This window comes from Sciurus vulgaris (genome assembly GCF_902686455.1).
Source record: "Sciurus vulgaris genome assembly, chromosome: 9".
Classification (NCBI taxonomy): domain Eukaryota; kingdom Metazoa; phylum Chordata; class Mammalia; order Rodentia; family Sciuridae; genus Sciurus; species Sciurus vulgaris.
Window position 1 is genome coordinate 73319912 of NC_136469.1, and position 25719 is coordinate 73345630.

A 25719-nucleotide genomic window follows, 5' to 3' on the forward strand; every position below is an offset into this window, starting at 1 on the left:
GCTATAACTTGCAAAATAAGAACATGTAGTAGGAAACAGATTATTTGAGAAAATTACATATGGAAAGTCTGAGTCTTCTGTTCAATTTTAAATAGAGAAATTGGAAACACTTGGATTTAGGTCCTTAGAAATCACAATCTAACAGCTGCAAAGTTTTCCATGAAAAACAGGGGCAATGGCACAGAATAATCTCTTCAGAATAAATACACAGTATTGGCTATCTCCAGATTTTCCTCTTAAGTGAGTTTCTGAAGTCATTTATTGTTCTAACATATAATAAGGAACTCTGCCTCACTGCATTTTACAGATTCATATTATTTTTATTTTGAACGTCTATATTTTCTCCTCTCTCACTAGCTATACCTTTGCTCTATGTTCAAGAAAATATTTTCCCAGTTACTTTAGGTGCAGCATTTCTCCACAGCTAAAGCAATCCCAGAAGAGGTCACCACCTGAAGACTGTCTCCTGACAGCGTCCACAGTAGCTGGATAGGGAATCTGAGGGGCACATCTCCAAGATCATTACAATCTGATTCCCTTGTACTTAATTCTTTGCCAAAACTGGGTCACAAATGTCACAATGTTCGCAGAGCTGCCTTTGGTTACAGAGAGGAAGGTACTGAAACAAAAGAAAATCTGTCCTAGTATTTCATGATATTTGTACAACTCTTCAAGGGAGTTTGAGATTGAAAATTAGCCCAAAGCCATAGTGCGAGGCCAGGGGCCAGGGATATAGCTCAGTGGTAGAGCACTTGCCTAGCCCACGTGAGGCCTTGGACTGGATCCCCAGCCAGCCCTACAAGAGAAAAAGAGAGAGAAATCAAGCAACTGGGTTTAAATTTAACCCTGCCATTTATACTATGACCTTGGACAATTCGCTTAATTTCTCTTAATCCTTTATTTCTTCCTTCATTTAACAGAGGTTTCAATGGAACCTAGTCTTAAGATGATTGAGAGGATAAAAGTAAGTGTTTATGTATGTGAAACACTTAGCATAATGCCTGGCCATAGCAAGTGCTCAAGACACTGATGAAGGACCCCTTAAAAAAAGGTAAGGACCTTTTTTTCCTATTGTTGCTATTTTGAATACCACTTTGACATCTGGAAAAGCAGCATGAAATTATGATGTCCCATGCAGAAAACATTTCAAGCCCTCCTAATGAACGTATTTTTCAAAAGCACAAATACATAAGATCACATATTTACGACAGGCAGATATTAATCATCATTTCACAAAACCATCCACATTATAACCATCCTTCACAAAAACATTTGTATCATTCATATTAGTGTTAATTATAATTTACCTAGTGCTGAAGAGTTGATAAAGCACTGTGCTATGTATTAACTCATTTTCTTACCAAGCTGAGGTCTTCTGGGAAACAGAGTCAGTGTGAAGACTTCCTTTTCAAATCCTGATCTTTCGATCATGTCGCTCAGAATAACAAGAATGAGTTATTCAAAGGATAGGAAAAGGGAAAGGAGACACTCTCAAGAGAGAGAGTGGGTCCTCTCAGAGAGGAGAGGGATAATGTGCTTCCCCTAAAGTCCAGTTTCCTTGGGGATCCCATAGAGTCCTGCCCAGGTCCACCTCTTGACTTTTGACTGACAGCAGGGTGACAGACTTTCAAGTCCCCATTGCCGTAACAACTCTGTGTCACCTTGGCCCATGTTGTTTCTAATTGGATTCTTAATCATTTTTACATGTTTCATAATTAGGAGGAATTATGCTTATCTTCCAGAATCAGTCTGTGAAAAAGGTCCCAAATGTCCCTCCCTTCAAAGTAACTTGTGTTCCTCTTATCAAGGTTATTTCCTGCCTGAATTTCCTTGCAGATAACAGGTAATGTGCTGAGGAATGTGACATATCCTGTCCACTTAGACCATAAAAGGCTGCAGATAATTTTTATCAAAGAAAGCATGTGGGGATCAGCACAGTGGGCCCATTTTATAGAATTATTCTCAACCTTGTGTTCCCACCATCCTCATCTGTCTGTCCCCTAACAGAGTTACCAGAATCCTGCAGGTAACTCAGGAATCTTTCAATTCTACAAACTAGGAAACAGTTCTGTTCAGAGGGATGAAGTCACATACACATATGAATTCAGGTATGACGGCTTTCATACATTGGGTTAGTTCCCAAGACCAAAGAAACCTTGGTCAGCCTAGTAAGTTAAAACTTCCCAGGTGCTTTTTAATACAATATTTAAATTGTGTTTACTGGTGGTGTTGGGGATTGAACCCCGGGCCCTACAAATGCTAGGCAAGCGCTCTATCACTGAGCGTCATCCCCAGTTCTTTTATTTTAAGAACTTGCAATCCTCCTGCCTCAGCCTTCAGAGTAGCTGAGATTACAGGCATGTACCACCATGCCCAGCTAATACAATTTTTACAATAGAATGGAATAGGAAATAGAAGAGCCTAAGCCTCAATATGTATGAAAGTCAATGTAAATAAAAGCAAACACCCATAAATGTACTTGATCACCGTGTAAAATGTAATTTCTTCCTGTAGGTATGAGGCAAAAATGTTTGACCATCACTGACCACCATCTAGCCCCAGTTATGCTTTTACTTACTGTGAAATTTTTAAGTCAGTTTCACTGATCTATTCCTGTATAAATCAGGGATATAAATAAATTTCTCTACTTTCTAGGAGGCTTTTGAAAATCAAGTGAGAGAGACTATGTGGAAAAACTTTGGAAACTAAACTTTCACTATGTCTTTGTGCTTTTAAAACTTGGATTTGAAGGGTATATGAAAAAGTTGCAGAAGATATACATTCAGAATTAAAATGTAGATATCAGAATTGGTGGAACTGCTACTATCCCTTAATCCCTCACCCCCATCTAAATAAGAAGAAGTGGGCATAAACTATTTGTGAATTTCAACTTTCTGTGATCATTCATTGTCCAGAAGTCTCCTCCACAAATGTAGAGCATCTTATTCAAGGCCCAAATTCAAATACTGTGGAGAGCTGAATTGAAAAAAACAAATGCAAATAGCAGAAAATTATTAAGCTATTACAGCACAAAAGCCCTACTTATACATAAGTATCCTACTCACTAGGATATATTTAGTTTTTAATTTATTATTATTATTATTAGTGTACTGGGGATTGAACCCAGGAGGGCTTTGCCACCGAGCTTCAGCCCCAAACACTTTAAAGTTTTTATTTTGAGACAGGGTCTCACTAAGTAGCTCAGGGTCTTGCCAAATTGTGAAAATGGCCTCAAATTTGCAATCCTCCTGCTTCAGTCTCCCCAGTCACTAGGCTTGTAGGCCTGGCTGGGAGTCCAGCTATTTTTAATTTTTAAATCACCAGTTAACATACTGAGTAGTCACACATATAAACTGTGAAACCAAAAACTACATAGGTAATCTTCAGGTAAAATGATATTCTTCCTATTTTATTATGCATTTGGACACAATGATTTATTGACATAGGTAAAGATACAATTATTACCCTGAAATAGTTTGTTGTTGTTTCCAAATAACGAATTAAGTGGAAAATGGTTAGTCAAATATATTGTTATGGAAACGATCCCCTTTAATATGATAAAACACTTTGCTAAAACTTGATTCTGGCAGTCCTTGAAAGGACAGTTTCCTTCAGTCTTCCAGAAACCGTGCTTACTTCTAACTAAATGTGATGTAGGGTCACTTCTAGGTCAGAAGCAGGACTGGTTTCTTCCGGGGCCTTTAAGGTATAATTCTACATTTGCATCCCTTATTTAGTATTAAGCAATTGTCAACTTCCAATGAAGCATCTGGTCTGCAAACACTGTCAGTTATTATTTTTTTTAACAGACTGGATTTATCAAATTTAGGAAAACACGTGGGCAACTAACCCCCAGCGGTCCGAGGTCTGAGGTCCGCTCAGGAGATAGGGAGGAAGTAGGGGAAAGGTTGTCGTGGCAGCACACTGCGTAGTTGGATGGTGCTGTGCGGTGGAGAACGAGGAAGCTCTGCTCGGTCTGGACCCGGTCCCTCCCAGATTTCTGAGCCAGCGAGCAGCCGCTCCGCACTGCAGCCCGAGCCAATTGCAAAAAACCTAACAAAGCCCAGCCCAGCGGAAGGAACGGTTTCAGAGTTGTTTTTCTTTGGTAAAGGAGCTCTTCCTTGTTCTCGCTTTTACCCCGGTCTTCGACCACTCAGCTCTCAAAAGCTATTTAGAGTGATTGGTAAAAGAAACCATAACCAACGCTCACAGCAACAGAAAGGATGAATTTCCTTGTGGAGTTAGTTCTGTTTCTGCCCTTAATGATCATTTTCTATTTAGAATGTTTTGTCAAGCTTTTTATTCCAAAAAAAAGAAAATCAGTCACCGGAGAAATCGTCCTGATTACTGGAGCTGGACATGGAATTGGAAGACTGACTGCCTATGAATTTGCCAAACTAAAAAGCAAACTGGTTCTCTGGGATATCAATAAGGTAATAGTGCTTACTATGTTTTCCTTTCTGGTACCTTTAATCTGTGGACATGGCTACATTTTGCTGGCAAACACCTTTACAGCATCTCTGTAAAGAAGATGGGAAAAAAATTACCATTGCCATTTTACAGGTTGGGCTCCTTGAATTAATTTGTTTATGATCACAGGATAAATGGACCCAGAGTATATAAGATTCTCAGTTACTGCCCATGGCTAAATGAGTACTGTAAATGGATCTTCACTTTTGCCCTGAAAATGATTTGTAATCTCTTTCTGAATCTGATTTCACTGATCTTGAATCTTAATCATATAGAAAAAGTAACCGTGTATTAGGAGTAAGAAATTGTACTGCATCCTATTTGCAGTTAGAGATGAGTTAAAAGATTGTACCCAACAGTAAGCAACATTACTATAGTTATTAACAAGAGTAATTTTTTAAACTAATCTTTAACAAAAACAATAGAAGGGAAAAAAGAAGTCCAGAGTAATTTTTCACCCAGGACAAGTACAAGCATAAGCTTAGGGAAGAAAAGAGGACCCAGAAAAATTTCTGGAAGGCATCTCTTAGCCAGAAACACCAACCATTACACCTTAGTGGGTGTGAACATGAACTCAAGGTATATAAGCTTAAATGAGATCTAACAATGAATGGTTGATTGAGACAACAATTAACAAATGCTTATTGAGTATCTATTGTCTATACGCTGTGGACAAGGTGGCAAAAAGGAGAGAGAGTCCCTTGCCCACAATCTAGTAGAGGAAATAGGAATTAAGTGCTTACACACACAAAGATGTAAATTAGGCTCAGCATAGGATAGTGGCTAAGGTCTGGCATGTTGGTGTGGTCAGACACATATGGTCTCTCTCCTTCTTCATTGGGTAACTTAACTTCCAAGAACTTTCTTTTCTTTTCTCCAAAATGGATAATAAAATAACAGCACCTACTTCAGAAGGCTGGGAGTATGATATAAGATAATACATAGGATACATAGTTTCTGGCACATGGTAAACCCGCTGGATTGGTGGTGTTATTCCTTAACAAAGAGCAAGTTAGGTTAATGATTCCCCGTACCTAGTGCTGGTTCGCACAAACTTTCTCTGATCTGAAGTGAAGTGCATTTTTTTCAACAAATATTTATCTAGCACCTCCCACCTGCCAGTGCAGAACTGAGGATACAGCTGTGAGGAAAAACACAGACCTCATGAACTAAACACAGTAAACAAGGTACACTGTATAATAAAATATACAATTGTTGAGTGGTGTTAAGTTTAAAGAAATAAGTAAAACATGAAAGGGAGTTAAACACTGTAGGTAGGGAGGGCAGGGGTGTGTATTGATCTCATGCAGGTGGCTGGAGAAGGCCTCATTAAGATGGAGACAGTAGGAACCAGGGTAGTCCACTTGCCTAGCATGCATGAGGGCCCAAGTTAGATCCCCAGCACCACACACACACACACACACACACACACACAAAGGAAACAGTTAGGATCAGAAGATGCTGAGAGCACAGTGAGCCCTCTGCTCTCTCTGTAGAGAGAAATCAGAAAATGCAAAGCCTGACACAGAGTGAGGGAAGTGAGAAGTAAAAAGATGTAGATCTCAGCTGTCAAATACAATAATAGGTCATAGCCACCAGCCCCTTGTGGCTGTTGGACATTTGAAATATGGCTATTTCTGAATTGAAATACGGATATTTCTGAATTGAAATGTACTGTGGATAGAAATAACCCACTTGATTTCAAGGATTTGGTGTGAGAAGCAGTGTAGAATATCATCTGAGTCATTTTTATATGTTGAAATGATAATAATGGATGTATTGGACTAAATGAAAGGATCAGTTGAACAATTTGTCCATGGGTCAAATCCCACAACACTATGGGTTGTAGAAACTACCCTTCAACCAGCTTTTAGATATTGTTGGAACTGATTCTGATCAAACTTTGCTACCTGTTTTGTAATGCATCGTTCAGCCTGGTTTGACCCTCACTGATTCATGACCTGAGTTTGAATTCCACATTCACCCTCTCCTTGTCTTCTACATGCACATGTTAACCAATGATACCAGATTTTGCTTTGTGCATCTCTTGGGATGCATACCCAAAACATTAAGTCCCACTGGAACAAAAGTAAAGCAAAGTGTAAGACCACAAGAGGAATTTATCCTGAAGTGTTTGACTCATATTTGGCTGAATTATGTGATGCAATCCATTTGGAAATAATGCTTTCAATTCCCTTTTACTATATGTATCAGAACAATTTCTTGTTAACTGATCTGATGTTTTCTCTTACTGACTTTTTCTGAACAATTTCCTGTTAATTAATATGATATTGGGCTGGGGAGATAACTCAGTTGGTAGAGTGCCTGCCTTGCAAGCACAAGACCCTAGGTTCAATCCCTAGCACCACAAAAAAAAAAAAAAAAAAAATAGTGTGATGTTGACTTTTGGCTTTAGTATGCCTTAGTACAACTATCCAGGGACAATTCTTCAACAGAAGGCATCTGAGAGACAAATTGTTCAATCAATCTACATAAATATACTGGTAAGTTAAGTTTTATTTTTGTAGCTCGTTGAAAAGTTAAAGTTGCATACACGGCTCTGTTGCTGCCTGCACCAACGAGACCACGAGAATTTATCAGAGGCAGACTGGGAATGAACTACTTTATCCTTTTTGTGCTGCTTCCTTGCTTGCCTTTTTGCTTGCTTTATTGCTCGCTGGTTTACAGAGGAAGAGAGGCTTGCTTGCTTTATAGAGGTGCTACGCTTTCAAAGAGGCTATGCTTTCAGAGGTCTGCTGCTTCTTAGAGGTGCATCCTTCTCCCAGGTGAAGAGAATGTCTTGTATACACTAAGGCAGCCAATCAGCTTAGGATTAAGTAGCACAATTGGAGCACACACCACTGTACCAATCAAGAAAGAATGAGGAACATCTGTTGACCACAAGCGCGGAAGAGACATCAACCAATCAGGCAAAAGGTCATGAGAAATCACGCCATGTTAACACTAATTATGCGTCACCTCTTGGCCCAGCCGCCAGCCACCATCTTAGAGCTACTTAAATGTGTCTCTATATGGTTCCCATTATATTTCTATAGGACATGCTGTTCTAGAGACAGAAAGATAGAAGCTCTAGGTCTAGGTCATAAAGTTTCCTGGAAGCTACTATATGCACTTGGGTTTTTATTCTGGGGAGGAGGTAGAAGGTATTGAGCCAATTTCTGTTGAAGAAGATTTTCCAGCCACTGGGTTAAGAGAAAGAAGAAGAAAAGAAATACAAGGAGCAAGTGAAGCATGAAAGTAGCTAAGACACTATATTGACAATCCAGGTAAGAGAAAATATTATGGTGACTCATCAGACTTTGTTGGTAGTAGCAGAAGTTGTGACAAGTGGTCTGAAAAATTAGGGACAATGTAATGAGCTTTTTTTTTTAGGTTAAATTAGTTTAATTTAAATAATTCATCTTTTATTTTGAGATTTTGTTGGTCCTTTGTTTTATCTGCTGATATAAATGTTCATGTAATTTGTTCTTTTTTTCTCTTGCCTTTTTGTTGCTTTTTTCTAGCATGGCCTAGAGGAAACAGCAGCTGAATGCAGAAAGCTGGGTGCCCAGGCTCATTCCTTTGTAGTAGACTGCAGTAATCGAGAAGATATTTATAATTCTGCAAAGAAGGTAAAATTTTATATTTAGTTAGACTCACATCACGTTAGAGCTAGGAGGTATTTTGGAGATGACAAAGTCCATTCATGATACTGACAAAGTAATTGAGAAATACTGTAATTTTTCCAAGGCTATGCACTGGCTAGACCCAGAATTAGGTCCTAGAATTGAGATTCACAGATGTATTATGTTCCGGAGCCTTCCAGGGAACTTGTTAAAAATATACATCCTGGGGACATGCTGTTCTAGAGACAGAAAGTTAGAAGCTCCAGGTCATAAAGTTTCCTGGAAGCTACTGTATGCACTTTGGGTTTTACTCCGGGGAGGCAGTAGAAAGTGTTGAGCCAATTTCTATTGAAGAAGAGGTTTTCTTCCACTGGGTCTAGGGCAAGACCCAGGAGATTACATATTTAGTACCCTATACTCTCTCACCTAGTCCGTAATTCTCATCCAGGAAATCCTGGAAGACATCCTTGGATGTCTTCTGAAGCTCTTTTCTAACCCTAAAAAATTTGATTAGAAAGCCAGAATAAACAATGATTATCCTTCCTAAAGAAGCACATATTGCATAGTTAAGACTACAGACTCAGGAACTACACTGGCAGATTCAAATTCTGCTCTTCCAGTTAAAGCTAACTGTATGACTGTGGACACTTTCCTTAACCTTCGTATCTGAGTTTACTCAACTATAAAATGGGGATTATAGCAGTGCTTAATTCATTCGGTTATCAATGAGAGTTAAATGAATTAACAATGCACAGTACTTAGAGTACTTAAAATAGCTGGCCCAGGACATTATCTATATAATATTGTTATTAGGCATTGCCAGAAGAATCTACTAGCTTCACATCCTTAGTTACCTGAGTGGAAAACATTTGTTTCCACACTCTCCTTGGACTAGGCGGTTCTGGGAAAAATAATTTTATTATTTTAGCCAATTCCAACTATTTTAACTATGGTGTTTTTATTGAAATTGTTCTAAGGCTTTATGCTTAAACAGAGTATACATAAGGACTTGTGATCAGATGTTTTGAAGTAGCTAATTGATATAGCTATCTGGGTATTAGGACATTTGAAACCACTAAACAAACTCTTGATTTGCTTTCTTTATTAAGAAATGTGCAAACCAGACAATGTGATCCTGAGGAGATAATAGGTAATATTGAAAAAAGACTCAAGAGTAGCACGGAAATATGATAACATTTGGTAATATGAAATAGTAATTAATATTGTAAGATTAATATTAATTCAGATATTATTGCAGTTTTATCAGTTCAACCACATAAAACATCCTGGCTTTCTTGATAATTTGGGGGAATTATTCTGAACAGTTTTCATATTGTACTGGAGATGCAGATATAGGTACAACTGGTGTTGATCAAGGCCCAAATAACTTAGGCTGACATTTAACTAATTTAAATAAAACCTGATGAGATTTAGGGCTGACTGGTGAGCCTTCTACATTGATGAACCTTTGCTTCCTCTCTATTTGTGGTGCCTTGTCTTGGGCTCTGAGATCAGACAGATCTGGGCGAGTCCTAACCCTACCCTTTAATAGCCATGGAACTTTGAGTAAGAAACTCAATCCTTCTGTGTTTCATGTTTCTCATCTTTAAAGTGTACATACAAGAGTTTCTGCTTCATAGAATGTAAGACTCAAATGAGATAAATAATGAAATCATGCTAAATGCATAACAGAAAGCTTCTAATAGGCTATTTGCCACCTTTCCCTCAGACCCAAACACACCATAGCACTATCTCTAAACATTGATAATGCCATTCATAGAAGCTAGCTTTTGTTTGAAACGTGATGTATAGCAAAACTCATTATGACTCTAGAGTCTATTCAACCAAAAAGCTTAGTTACTCAAAGCAGTGTAAAAATATTGTATAAGATAACCTTGCATTGTTAGCTCTTGGCACTCTGGTCTTATAAAATGTAGGGTTTAAGCATCAAGAGTCTATGATATTTTTTATTTAAAGGTACTGTTACTGATGATATTAAAGTCCAGAATATATAACCATTATTTTCAAGCAAAAATTGCAGTATCTGTACTTCTTCCCTATTGAATACAAATAGTCTTTATAGTTCAAAGGATCCTCTGTTGTTCTTGGCAGCTAGCCCTGTTCGTTTGCTTGTTTCCTCAGCTGAAATCATTTTATCTATGATAGCTGTGATAACCTACGAAAGTGGCCTTCAGGGCCCACATAAGACTTGAACACGATCACTTTAATCTCTCAAGTGCTCTTCCTTCTGAATTAATACCAAAGTAAAGATTTAATTATCAAAAGAAAACACATACCTGTACCACACATTCATATTAGAAAACCATACGTACGTAGTTTTTATGTTATTTACCTCATTTTGTATTTTCATATCAAGTACTCTCATAGATACCTCAGAAGGGCAAGAATCTTCAAACATGTTCCATACACATAGGTATAAATAAACGTGTAATAGTGATAATATATTAATAATGATAGATGTGGTGGCACGGGAGGATAAGGCAGGAGGATCAAGAGTTTGAAGCCAGCCTCAGCAACTTAGTGAGGACCTAAGCAACTCAGTGAGACCCTGTTTGTAAATAAAAAATTAAAAAGAGCCGAGATGTGGCTCAGTGATTAAGCACCCCTGGGTTCAATCCCCTGTACCAAAATAATAATAATAATAATAATAATAATAATAATAATAATAATAATAGTGATAACAGTAGCAATTCACTATGTATATCAGACAGTGTTAGCCCCTCTACATGCATTATTTCATTTTTCCCATAACTAACTCATAAGCAAGCCATATTATTATCTCTATGTTAAGAGAAACAATTGAAGTTTCAAGAGATTAAGTAACATGTTCAAGGTTCAGATAGTGGTACAGCCAGGATTCAACTCAAGGCTGAGCAAAGTTAGCCCACACTTCACCCCTAGGCCTACAGTCACTAAATGGATAATAACTGGTGAGCAATAGAACAGAGTGGCCCTGAAAATAAATAAACAAACAACTATGTGGCCAGTTTAATAGTCAATTTTACATGATCCTCCATAGTAGTCCCAGAATTTGCCAATAAATTAAACTTTGGGGAACTTACCTTTTGAAGTAGTATTTAAAAAATAACTACATAACCAATTGCCTCCTAAGCTTTACTCAATAGAACAAGGTCAAGAGACTAAGTTGCAAAAGAAAATTTCTACCCAGTAGACTGGTTAGCGAAGCTGTTTTGAATAGAGGTGCCTAAAATAAAATTTTTCTTTTTTTGTTTTGTTTTGTTTTCATGTTTGCACGTAGATAACAAACCTTTCTTCTACATGTAGCAGAAAGATATTCTCCTTGAATAGTGATTGCATGCAAACCTACACTCTTACCTCTCAATGAATGTATTTTTCTTATTTTATTTTTAAAGGTAAAGGCAGAAATTGGAGATATTAGTATTTTAGTAAATAATGCTGGTGTAGTCTATACGTCAGATTTGTTTGCTACGCAAGACTCTCAGATTGAAAAGACCTTTGCAGTCAATGTACTTGCACATTTTTGGGTGAGTATGCTTTGTTTAAAAAAAAAAAATCTATTTTGAAAACTCCAAAGACTAAGTTTAAAGTGGATCTTTCAGCAAATTATAAAAAAGTATTAAATCAAGAGCTGATAGTGTCAGTGGTAGAGCTCTTGCCTGGCATGCTCAAGGACATGGGTTCAATCCCCACCATTGGGGAAAAAATAGTATTAAGTTCATATTAAAATTTTCTTCAAGTACTAGGGATAACATTATACAGAGAGTTTGATTTTCATGCTATGAACAAATTCTACCAATCATTTGCCCCCCCAGAAAATTAATAATGACAATAAGAAATACTTATAAACTTCAGATTTTGTGTATGTAAGCTAGGTTTTCACATTTCCATGCAATTTTTGAGAGATACAGAAAGGGAATAGAGACCATCTGAGTCACCATCTGTGGTTCTGTAAAGATGAATCCAATTTGCTTTCAGATCCTCATACTATTTCCTGGACTAAAAATTGCAAACTTTATCATGAAACTCACTATTCATAAGGTCTTAAATCTCTGATATACTGCTCGTTTCTAAAATCTCCAAATAGTTCCCGATTAACTCATTCATGAAAAGTTCCCTCAAAGATTTCTTTGATGTGAGTTTGGGATGATGAGTATCAAAAGAACATTGGGGTTAGTGAAGATGCGGCATTATTTTATATTATTATTCCCAGGTTACTGACCTGGGAATTTGTAAAAATACAAATCTATATTTGTATTTTTAGGTTTGTTAAAATGTAGGGTATTGCTTTGTTTCTGCATTGTTTCTGCACATTGTAGGTACTCAATAAATGTTTAGTGCATGAATTATTTAGTTATCCCCGGATGATTGCTCCTAAGTATTTTGATGAGGTACCCTAATTGTTTTCTAACAGTTTCACATTAAATGTAAATTCTTTTGATAATTTTAGATTATTGTCCCCATTTAATTTATAAGGTGGTAAAAGACATCAATGATAAGAGGTGGAGGTTCAGGGATAATAAGAAGTTAGCCATTTAAATGAGGTGAATTTTTAGAGTTTTTTATCTGTTGTTTTGCTTCATTTTTTTAATGTGGGCATCCCATCCACTTGCCTTATGTCATCATACTTGACAATTTAGGTTTTTCATTTGTACTAGGAACTATGTTTAAAATCTATACCTTTGTTTCAAAATATTCCTAATGAGTCTGCAAATCAGAAATACTACATTTTTTTCTCTCTTAATAAAAACTGTTTCTAGACTACAAAGGCATTTCTCCCATCGATGATGAAGAATAATCATGGCCATATTGTCACTGTGGCTTCAGCAGCTGGGCTAATTGGGATTCCCTTCTTAATGGCTTATTGGTATGTGAGCATGTGTTTCCTTCATTGGTTCTTATACTTAACTTGTGTGAGATGTCTTACCCTATCTAATGAGGACTGCCTTTATCAAAATAGACTTGAAATTGCTAAAATAGAAAGAGTTGCATGGTGTCTTGTGTAACAGCATTATCAACTATTAATTGCCTTCTGTATTTCAACTAGAGGACTGTTCTAAAAATGGCTATAGGGAATTTATTCAGTTATAAACAAGCCATTTAATGCATTTCTCATCCTTCTTAGCAGCAAGGCATTATATAAAACAAGAACAATATTTGTGTACCATGAAGAAAATTAATATTAATAATTTAATATGAATAAAAATGGATAAAATTTTATAGATGCAAAACAGCATAACAGAGAACATGTTTGTGATTCTAAATATTGCAAATATTTTAACAATGGAGTTAAAAATTGAATGGTTAGTCATTGAAAAAAATACCATTGTATGTTCTTTTTGTTACATACATTAAATTATTTCACTTCACTTAAATGTGAATTTCCAGTATTTTACATAGTGCTCACTGGGTGCAAATTTAATAAGTCAGTAATTCTTGTTTTTTAAGAAACAAAATCATGAACCTAATTTTTCTAATTAAAATCCCTCAGATTCCCTAAAAAAATAAAACAAAAACAAAAACATTGTAATAACAACTGTAGAATCTGCTATAATGGGTTGATCATAGTAATGGTGTGCTCCTCAGGGCTGTAAAGACTTGATCAATGAGGCCATTGTAGTAGCCCAGGTGATCCTACTAATTCTTGGCTGTTTTTATAGTTTAGGAAGTAGTAACTTTTAATAATGTCAATTGTGTGGCTGGGTACAGTGACCCAGGCCTGTAAGCCCAGTGACTTGGGAGGCTGAGGCAGAAAGCTCACGAATTTAAAACCAGCCTCAGCAACTTAGCAAGGAGCTATACAACTGACCAAGATGCTGACTAAATATAAAAAGGGCTGGGGGTGTGGCTCAGAGATTGAGCACCCGTGGGTTCAATCCCCAGTACCAAAAATAAATAATTAAATAAATAAATAATTTTGGGGGGGGGGGGGACTGGGGATCGAACCCAGGGCCTTGTGCTTGTAAGACAAGCACTATACTGACTGAGCTATCTCCCCAGCCCCTTAAATTTTTAAAAGTTAAAAAAATATATCAAATTGTGACCATGCAAATGTGTATACATACTATAATGCTGAGACTTGTTTTCTACCACTGTACTCCCAATTAAGTATCCAAATTCTAACAACCACATTGATGTACTTGTACATATAGCTATAGATATGTGTATAAATACATAGATATAGGCATAGATGAGTAGAGGGATAATTTTGTTTTTATATATACAAAAGTTTTCAAAGATAAACACCAAACTGTTGTACCCTAAGTAGTTATTCTTAGGACCTAGGGATTTAACTCAGTGGTAGAGTGTTTACCTAGCATGCCCTGGGTTTGACTCCCATTTCCAGTACTGAAAAAAAAAATATCACTTGTCTTGTTATTATCTAAGTATAACTCCTTTCTCCCTATTTTTTTTTTTACTTTTTAAGCTATACCCCCAGCCTGACAAATGATTTCTATTTCTATTTTATTGTATTTGTTCATCTGTATTTCCTTTCTTTTTCCTTTTTTTCTGAACACATTTTTGTTTTCTAAGATTTTTAAAAACAAATATAGACTTAGGCTGCACTTTCAAAAGGAGAAGAAAAGTTGAATTCACTGGTGAAGGAGTTGTGGCACAGGTTCAAGACTGTATAGGGTCTCTCTGGAAGCCAGTCTAAGTTAGGGGATTAGCAAGAGACAATAAACACAGCGTTCATTTCACCTCCTTGATGAAAGAAAGTTGCAGGTGCTGCTGCCAAGCTAATGCACAACATTCCACTCCCCTGCCAGCCTCTTCTCTTAGTTACCAGGATCTGAGATAGGCATGGAGGGTCAGAGACTCCAGCAGGGTTGTAAGCCCTCTCATACTTCCCCCTTCCCTTGACCATAGTAAGCACTGTGGCTCTGTGAGTTCTGATTCGATTCTCTTCCACTGAGTGTTTCATAGCTATAACCAAAAGAGAAAGTACTTTGTGTGGGAAACTTGTATTTTGATAATTAGTGATGGTGCTTTCAGCAGAAATCAAGGTTCTCATTGAGTACTGTCAAAACAGGAATGATGGGCTAGGGTTATAGCTTAGTGGTGAGTACTTGCCTAGCACACACAAGGCCCTGTTTTCAATACACACCCAGCATCATACACACCCACACACACACTCACAAGCAAGCAAGGAATGGATACATAGGTGTGCAGATTGTGTGCTGCACAATTCTATGGTTCTGTATTTGCATCCTGGTCCTTTTAGACTTGAATGATTTTTTTTTTTCAAGCAGATGGCAATGAAATAGCTTGAGAAGAGAAATGGCTTTTTAAAATTCACACTGGGTGTCATTTGAGCTAACAGATCAGGATTGGTTTGGCTCTGTTTTTTCTTAAGCTTCTGATGGATTATAGAACTTTTGCAGAGATACTGAAGATTTCTGCCAGCAGAGATCAATGTTTGCCAGATGTTGTTTTTAACAACTGGGTAATTACAATCAGAGACACTGATTTTAAACATAAACTTTTTATTGAAATGTAGTCTACATTTGTAAAAAATGAAGAAATCCCAAGTATATAGCTCAGTAAGTTACTGCAAATTGTATGCATCCACTTAACTAGCGTGCAAGTTGAAAGTAAAACATATCAGACCCCAGAAGCTTCTCTAGGAACTCTTCCTAATCCCAGTGCCCCTGGCCTTCTTTAAAACGACAACTATATTGACTTGTAGCACCACAGATTAATTTTGCTTATTTTTAAATTTTTATATACATGGAATCACAATGTATTTGGGAGATTTATCCCTGTTGCTATCGATAACTATTGTTTGATCACTTTCATGCCCATATAGTCTTGCAGCATGTGACTAGACAACAGTTTATTTAACCATTCTATTGTTTATGAACATTTGGGTTGTTTCCAGAATAGAGTTATTAGGAATAATGACATTTTGATTATGGACTGAATCACTTACTAACTGTGCAACCTTAGGCAAATTGCTCTATTTTTCTGTGCTTCATTTTCCTCACCCATAAAACAGTATATAAATAGCATCTAACTCATCAGGATGCTTTAGGAGTTAAACTATATTGTTCAATGTACTTAGCATAGTGTCTGGAATCCTGCAGGTGTTCAATAACAGAAGGATATCTGTTGGTATCATGTTTCAATTCCATTCTCCTGTTTGCACACAAAACAGTGAGGACTCACCTCTCATTTAGGTTCCAGAATAATTTGCCCCCATGGAACTAAGTATGTATATGCTCTGGCTCCTGATTGTTGGAATGAAAGGAGGAGAAACAGATTTACTTGATTTTTTTTCCTCTGTAATATAGTCCTCACCTGTAACTGAGGTCACCTGTGCTGAGTTACCACAGCAGTAGAATCTATTGCAACTCTAATAATCTCTCTTAGGAAAAAATATTTCAATATCTCTTTGGAGTCATGGTTCAACAGTTTTAATAATTAATATGAAAAAATGCAAGATGACAGAACTGGATTCATAGTAGGGAAAGTCAATCTTTTTACTGCTTGCTAAGTATTTTATTCTCAGATATCTTTGATTTTCAGAAGAAAACAATTAACAGGCTATGTATTTTATCAACTCAAATAGCCAGTTACCAGTGTGGGACATATGAAAGTTACCAGTGAGGGAAGACTCAGCAAAACTGAGTGCTGTGGGTGGTGCATACCTGTTATCCCAGTGACTAGGGAGGCTGAGGCAGGGGGATCCCAGGTTCAAAACCAGCCTTAACAACTTAGTGAGGCCCTAAGCAATTTGGTAAGACCCTGTCTTGAAAGAAAAAATAAAAAGGACTGGGGGTGTGGCTCAGTTGTTCAGTTCCCATGGGTTCAATTCCCAGTATCAAAAAAAAACAAAAACAAAAACAAAAAAACCCACAAAAAGACAAACAAAAAACTGAATCCTGAGCATTAGTTTACATGGAAATGTTATTTAAAATAATAATTCGTAATAAGAAAATAATTCAGATTATTTGTAATAAGTAAGAATTCGATGTAATGTTGCTAAGTGAAGGGAAGGAATCTACTCACTTTTAGCATTATGCATGTCAACATAAAGGATCATGCTAAAATTTTAAAATATACTATTCCTTTAATACACATGCAGATCATTAACTCTGAGATTAAAAAAATTAAAAACTACAATTTAGTAAAAGAAAGAAAATGTTGGTAATATCACCGTGTAGAAATAACCATGGTAAGCAATTATTATAACTCTGTAGGATATTTTAAATGCAGATATGTAATCATATATTTTTTAAAACCTGCATTTATAATCTTGCATTTTTATTTAACATGAGTAAGTTTTGCAGGTTAATAAATATATATGTGCAGCATCATTTTCCATCCCTACATGATATGCCACTGCGTGTATCATTATTTATTCAATTTATGCATTATTTGGGGGACTTTATCAGAATTATTTCAGTTAGAAGGAACACAAACCCTAAACTGCCCAGACTAAAGGAGGAATTATTTTGGCTCTGTAAGTAAAGTCTTAGGTAGGCCCTCCCACTCTGGGTCATGATAACTACCAGCAATTCCATAGTTACATCCCTAAATTTCATATCCAGCAGGAAGGGGAAAAATTATCACCTCCCAAAAGTACCTTCCAATGTTCTAGTTCAAGAGTTTAGTAACTGAATTGAACTAGGCCAACTTGGATCCAATCACGGTATTTGGTAACGGTGATGTCACCAGAACAAGGGAATGTGAATGCAGAAGGACACAAACAACAGCTGTCCACCACACATTCACAATTGTTTACAATTGCTTTTATGAGCTATATTCCAGGGAATATCCCGAAACATAAATCCTTGGAAACATTGATTATTTCCTTGGGATAACACTTAGAGATAATACTGGATCTAAGAGCATGGCACAATTTTAATGAACGTTGGTCAAATTGTCTTCAGAAAGGCTTTGGAAGATAGAAAGATGTTGAAAACTTTTTCTGACTCTTTTGTTAAAGCTTGACCAAAAGTTTAAAATATTACTAGATTCAATTATACAAAATGAAAATCTTCTGTATACTGAAAAACAAGTCGAACAAATAAAAATTTCTACACATCCTTACTGTTACTGCTAGGCAAAAATACTATGATATTGTTATATTTATATGAATTATTCCTGAAATAAAACATTTTTATATGTCTCTAGCTATTGTTATTTTTATTTTGCAAATTTTATGCTAATGTCCTTTAACCATTTATCTATTGGAAAATTGTCTTACTCATTTATAAAAGTGCTTCCCCCCCCCCCCCCCCCCAAGTGCTGGGGATCAAACTCAGGGCCTCACACATGCTAGACAAACTCCTTTGCATTAAGCTACATCCCTAGCAAACTACCGTATTTTAATCTTTATCCTTGTCTTATAGGTTGCAAAAGCCTTATCAGTTTGTCACTTGTGTCATGACTTGATTGGGAGCAAAGTTTAGAGTATACCATACTAGTCTGGTTTATTGCTCATATATCTTTGGGCAAGTTCTATAACCCCTGGTATCTTAGTTTTCTCTTTGGTAAATTGTGATCATAATTATATATATATATTTCATAGCATTGTTGTGAGGATTAAATTAAATAAAACCTGAATAACTAAGGACAGTGTCCGGCACATAAATTAATTTTACATATCATTATTTTTATTTGTTGTTTTTCAATGTACACATTTCCACCTTACACAATTGAATCTAACAGTCTGTCTTTTAAGGCTTCAATATATATCTAAGTTTTAAAATCAAAAACATAAAAGAGGTCTGGGGAGATAGCTCAGCTGGTAGAGTGCTTGCCTCACAAGCACAAGGCCGTGAGTTTGATCCCCAGTACTGCAAAAAAAAAAAAAAAAAAAAAAACAAACATAAAAGAAAGATTTTCAGTTTTCCAATTTCCAAAGCACAAGTTCATTGATAAGAATTTATAGCTATTTTGTATAATTGCTGATTCACAGACTTAAAGAATCTTTTTAAAAATTGAAATTATCACCGAACTATGCTCTTAAAATGTATAAAATAACAAATTTTGTTTACAATCCTTTACTATAATTTTTTAAATTATAATATTATATACCAAACACTATTGAATTTTATACCCATTAAGTGAATGAATATGAATTTATATTTTGGTAAAGCTATTTTTAAAAACCTATCTGGAAAAATAATGTTTATTTATAATAATTTCACCACTATTTCCAAATGAAAGCACTATTATAAGAACTTCTTTTCCCTGTGGTTCATTTATTTGATAAATATTTATTCAGTACCTGCTAAGAGCAAAGCACTATGCTTTGCTGGAAATTCATTGGTGACCAACATAGTCATGGAACTCATAGCAAAGGTGTGGGAGACAAATGTTAAAAACACTCAATCCCAAATGAATGTTTAGTTACAAATCTGAGACATGCTATTATGGAAATCCGAAAACTACCCTGTCATTAGCAAACAGTTTGGGGGTCAGGAAAGGCCTCTTTATGGAAGTGAAGCAATAACTTAAAAGAAGAATAGAGGGGACTGGGGAGATAGCTCATTCGGTAGAGTGCTTGCTTTGTAAGCACAAGGCCCTGGGTTCGATCCCCAGCACCCCAAAAAAAAAGAATAGAGTTTATCCTCCAAGGGAAGTTTCTCGTGAATTTCATGAACATTTTATAATAAGAAGCAGTGTACAGTGATTTGGATTTTATGAAACAGCAACAACACAAACAAACATTCGGCCAATTTTTCTGTCAACCCATTTACGACACTGAATTCTGACTCTGTTAAGTGATACTGTGATGTCACTGTGCCTATGACTTCAATATACCTTCACATTTACCTGAGCATCTTACAAAATGCAGATTCTGATTCAGTAGGTCTGTACTGGGCCTGAGATGCAGGACCATACTCTTAAGGAAAACAGATGTCTGAAGTAAGTGGACATGTCTATATTTTTGAATTAGCTTGCAAACACTCTCTGTTTATTTTCAGTTCAAGTAAGTTTGCTGCTGTTGGATTTCATGGAGCTTTGACTGAAGAACTGGATGCCTTAGAAAAAACTGGAATAAAAACAACGTGTCTCTGTCCTAATTTCATAAACACTGGCTTCATCAAAAATCCAAGCACCAAGTAAGTTGAGATAAAAGGATTAGTGGTTACTATGAATAGCAATTGTTTTATGGGTTTTCCTAAATATTCTAATCCCTAAAACACCAGCTGTTTAATGCCCTTAATTCATCTTGCTTTCAGCTTCTGTAGATTGTGGAGAGCAGGTAGAGAGATGAAGAAAGGAAGAGAGGGAAAGAATGACTGTAAGTGTAAACATGAATGACACAGGTGAACTTGGTAGCCTTTCTTTTTTTTCCTTCCTTTAACCAGTGGTTCTCACACTCAAATATGCTTACATATCACAGGAATGCTTTGGAACCATGTAGGCCACACATCCGGGCATGATGATTTATTGGATTTGGTTGGGACAGGGTAGTGGTGGGGGAAGGGGCTCTGGAATTTTGTGTTTAAAAAGCACGATAGGTGATTTTGATAGAGATAACCAGGAATACAAGGTGAAAAACTCTTCCCTATGGTAATTTATAAATTATCCTCCAAACTGAATTCCCCGACTCTTTGCTTGACTGAAAAACAAAATAAATGATCAGCTCTGTGTATAATTTTTAAATTTTTTTTCTATTCTTTTTTTTTTTTTCAGTGGTGGGGATTGAACCCAAGGCCTTGCACATATACTAGGCAAGTGCCCTACCCCTAAGTTACATCCCCAGTCCTCTGAATATAATTTTTAATGTTTCTTTTCTTTGGAACTAGCTTTAATGTCTTTGTTATCGTGCATACTTTTTTAAAAAAAATTCAATATTACATAAAAATATAAATCAGAAGGTTTCTTTTCAAATTTTCTTAATGCATGGAAATCACTCAACATTTTGATAAAAATCCTCCTAGGCATCTCAGTATATATAGAATAAGTGTTTAAACTTTAAATAACTGGCATTTATTACATAGTGAAGTTCTGGAAGCAATAAGTGAACTACTTACTTCCCACAGCATTATGTCATGGGCATCTATTCATATCAAATATAGAGCTTATCAATACATTGACTATGCATTATAGGCATCTTTTTGTGCTGATAGAATACAGACCTTTATCATAAATTGGATTGATTACTGGGAACAATAGTGTCTGCTAGTGTTAATTTTAGTGTTGTTTTTAATTTTCTGAATTTTTAACATAGTAAAACTGTGATGAACATCCTTGTGCACCAGTATTTTCACATTTGGGTAATTATCTCCTTTAAGTCGATCCATGAAAGGGTATTGCTGCATCAAAGGTTATACAAATCGTAAATATTCATACATACTGCCAAATGCCCCTTCAAAAATGCTGAAGCCATTTACACTCCTACCCACAGTGCAGTGAGAACGCCTTCGTCCTGCTTTTTCATCAGTCTGACTTCTGCTCATTTTTTAATCATTGCCAATTCAATACATGAAGAATCATTTAAATTTTATCCTGACAATTGACTAAAGTGTTTGCTTTTGATATTTGATCATTTGACTTCTTGTGTGAATTGCCCATTTCATGATCTCTACTCACTGTTTTCAACTGAGCAACAGAGTTTTTAAATGACTAATACATAGAGTCCTTGATACATTTGAAATGCCCCTTTGTATGTCACATATATATTTTTTTCCTAGTTTGCTATTATTGCCTTTAGGCCTACTTTTAACCTTAAAATTTCTAAGGTCGGTTTTTCCCCCTTCGTGGCTTTTAGGTTCTATGAGGTGTTTTTCATGCCAGCCTTTTGAAAATATCCAGTTGTGGGTTTTTGGTTTTTAGTAGTGCTGGGGATTGAATCCAGTGCCTTGTACATTGTAACCAAGTGTTCTACCATTGAGTTACACTCCAAGCCCTTCTAGTAAACATTTTATGGTTGTGTTTTTCACATTTGAGTCATTAATCCGTCTGAATTTATTTTATTTAATAAATCAGGTTATGGCACAGTGTGCTTTTCCCAAATAGCTAATGAGTTGTTCTGTACTGTTTGTTAAATAATACATTATTTTCCTCGCTGATTTAAAATTTATATCAAAGAAGTTCACATACTTACTTTGATAGACTTTTTGATTCTCTCTTCTATTGCATTGGTGAGATTTAATTTTTAAGGTTTTTTCTGCCCTCTCAAACTTTGTGCCTCTTTCCTACAATTTAGCTGTTCTTATTGAAAATGTATTTAAAATTAATGAGAAATATTTATTGTGGCCCCGTAGGAATGTATCAGATTCTTTTAAAAATATACTTCTTGTGGTTTGGATCAGAATTATCCCCTCAGTGCAAGAATGTTCAGAGGTGGGGCTCTGAAGTGATTGGATCATAAGGGCTCTGGCCTCATCAGTGGATTAGTCCATTGACAGATTAATAATTTGATGGCATTATTGGGAAGGGGTGGAAACTGTAGTAGGTGGATCCTAGGCACTGAGGTGACATGCTTTGGGGACTATTTCTTGTCCCTGTTCCCTTCCCCTCAACCTCTCTCTGCTGCCTGGCTTCCATGAGCTAAGCAACTTTCCTCTGCCACTACGTTGCACTTTACCTCAGGCCCAGAGGCAATGGAACCAACCACCACAGACTAAACCTCTGAAGCTGTGAACCAAAATAGATCTTTCCTCTTCTAAGTTGATTTCCCCAGGTATTTTGTCACAGCAACAAAAAGATAAATAATATAACACCTCAGCCTAAGGCCTTCCACAGGTAGGCAGAATGAAAAGCCAATATTATGCAAAAGTTTGGGAGCTGTCCAAAAATCTCAAGTCCCCAAGAATCTATGAAGTGCACATGCTCCCCAGCATATGATGGGATTATGTTCCAATAAACCTATTGAAAGTAGAAAATATCATAAATCAAAAAAGCATGTAATATACCTAACCTACTGAACATTATATTTCAGAAACATGATACACCATAGAATATCCATTGTTTCCCCCTCAAGATTGTGACTGACTACATGACTGACAGGGAGATTTATTCCAACTTCAGGAGAGAGGATCATACAGCATATCATCCACTAGCTCAGGGAAGGACCAAAATTCAACATAGTTTCTGCTGGCTGCATATGATAGATATGCATTATGATGGATATCATAGAGTTAAAAAATCTTCAGTCGAATCATCCTATCCATCTGGAGTCCTTAATATCTATTTTTAAGGTACAGTTTGTAAGAAAACAAAGGAAAGAGTAAAGTTTGGCATGGCCACTCTCACTTGTAGTCCCAGCCCTCAGGAAGCTGAGCAGGAGGGAATCACTTGAGACCTCGTGTTTGACACCATCCTACACAACACAGTCAGACCCATCTCAACACACAATAAGTATACATACTTCAGAAGACCAGTGCTTAAGTTCATCTTTATTAACCAAGGAAACCCTAACTGGATCCTGAAGAGAGAAGGAAAGAAACATGTTTTTTGGGTTGGGAAAAGGAGTTGAAGAAGAGGAGTAGAAAGGTTAAGAGTTTACTAAAACTGAGAGCAGATGTGGAAGGTACAACTTGCCAATTTCCTCTCTTGCTTACAGTATTTAGATACTAGAATAACACATGTGAAGCTTTTTTTGTTTGTTTGTTTGGGGGATTTCCCCCCCTCAAACTGTCTTTCAGTACTTTAAAAACAGATACCATATTTTTAAAAGTCATAACGGGGGCTGAGACAGTAACTCAGTGGCAGAGCACTTGCCTAGCATGTGTGTGGCACTGGGCTCAATACTCAGCACCACATAAAAATAAACAAATAAAGGCATTCTGTTCATATACAACTACAAAAATAAATTTGAAAAGAAAGTTGTAATCATTTTTAACCTTGCCCCCAGGACAAGTCTACACAAGGCAATAGTGCCCTCTTTTGACAAAACTCTGTAAGTACAACTAAAACATAAAATTTGCTAACAGCATGACTAGATGCTAACATGATTCTGGCCTGACAGTCATGTGCATACAAAACTGGCTAGGAAGAGCCTGAATCATGGACCTTTCCTATATTAACCTGGTAGTAGAGTGTATCCTAAACATAACCTTGGTTTTAATATAGAAATTTGGTGCTTCTAAGAGGAAGGAAAGCAAATACCCTAATCAAACACTAAATAAATAAAATCTGTCATTTTACTAAATCTCACAATAATACTTTGAAGGGGATGTTATTAGTTGTCTTCAATGAATGAGAGTTATCTGAGGATTAGAGATATTAAATAACTTGCCCATAAGTAGCAGAACTTAGATTCAAACTAAGCTACACAGAGCCAAATTTCTGAGTAGAGAAAACTGAACCAACCTTTGAATGGCTGAATTTGAAATAATCTGTTGTTTACATTAAAGTTGGAACTTTAATGATCTCTTTAAAAACACAGATGAAGTTTAATGGTTATTGTATTATACTGCTAACATATTCCAAAAAAACTGATTTACTATAAAGGTTATAGCACAACATAATCTGAGTTTAGGGGAATTAAATATAGCAGGGTGTTCTGATTAATTTTTGAAAGCTAAGAATTCTTTCTGTTACAAAATTTAACTACCTATTGTTTTCTTAAAAACATTTGTTTAATATCTGCTAAATATTAGAAACATTAGTAAGTACCTTACATAAGGATAGAAACATTACTAGGTACCTCTGATTTCTAATCCTGGAAAGTTAGATTGGATCCCATGGCCATAGTTTGCCTATTCCTGCTCTAGTTCTTATAACAATTCTGAAAGATACGTCTTTTTGTTAGTTTTCTATCTCTATAATGGAATACCAAGATAATCAACTTATAAAGAGAAAAGATTTATTTATTTTATTTTGACATGATCAATTACAAAGAGAAAATAATTATTTTGGCTCACAATTTTGGAGATTCCAGCATCTAATCAATTGGCCCTATTGCTTTTGGGCCTCTGGAGAGGTGGCACATTAAGATAGGAGCCCCATGGTAAATTAAAACTGTTCACCTAATAACCAGGAAGCAAAAGATAAAAAGAGGAAGGTGCTGGAAGCTGTTCTTTCTTCCCAGGACACATTCCCATTGACCTCCCACCAGGCTGCACCTCTTAAGGTTCCATCAAGTAGCAGCAAGCTCGGGAGCAAACCTTTAATACACAAACCTTTGGGGGATTTCTAAGATCCAAACTATAGTGTTCTTTTCATACCTTTTTTTAGATAGAGACTGAAACTTGGAAAATTGAGAAAACTGCTGAAAGTTACAGAGCCCCAAAGTGACTGACTAGACCTACGTAGGTCTGACTCCAAATGCCCTACTAGTAGATTTATTTTTCACATAAATTTTAAATTAAAAATTACCCCTGAGACTCATCATTTTAATATGCATGTTAAATGTTTATTTGAAATATCCTTGTTGTTTTTCTGATAATGTATAGTAAACAAAATTTAAATACCATAGGAAAAAAGTCTTTTTATAAATACTACTCTCCCAGAGACAACCACTTTATTTAAAAATTCAATTTCTAATTACAGTTTTTCAACTTAATAATTATTTTAATGCATCATTTTTTACTGTACCTGAAAATACACTGTTCTGTTAATTGCCTCTTTAACTTCTATATTGATACAGTTACCTTGCTTTATTCTTTATAATGTTGGCATGACAATCTTTGGATATATGTATTCTCTACTGATG

General features: G+C 36.1%; 1 protein-coding gene across 1 annotated transcript in view; it reads left to right on the forward strand.

The window, feature by feature from the left end:
* Positions 1-4082: 4082 nt before the first annotated feature.
* The window catches only part of HSD17B11 (hydroxysteroid 17-beta dehydrogenase 11), a 30180-nt gene continuing 8543 nt past the window's right edge, over positions 4083-25719 (forward strand). Inside the window, exons 1-5 of the mRNA XM_079153337.1 lie at positions 4083-4433; positions 7995-8102; positions 11492-11623; positions 12857-12963; positions 20036-20173. Coding sequence (XP_079009463.1) covers positions 4224-4433; positions 7995-8102; positions 11492-11623; positions 12857-12963; positions 20036-20173 — 695 coding nt within the window. The 5' untranslated portion in view covers positions 4083-4223. The remainder of the gene's footprint in view (positions 4434-7994; positions 8103-11491; positions 11624-12856; positions 12964-20035; positions 20174-25719) is intronic.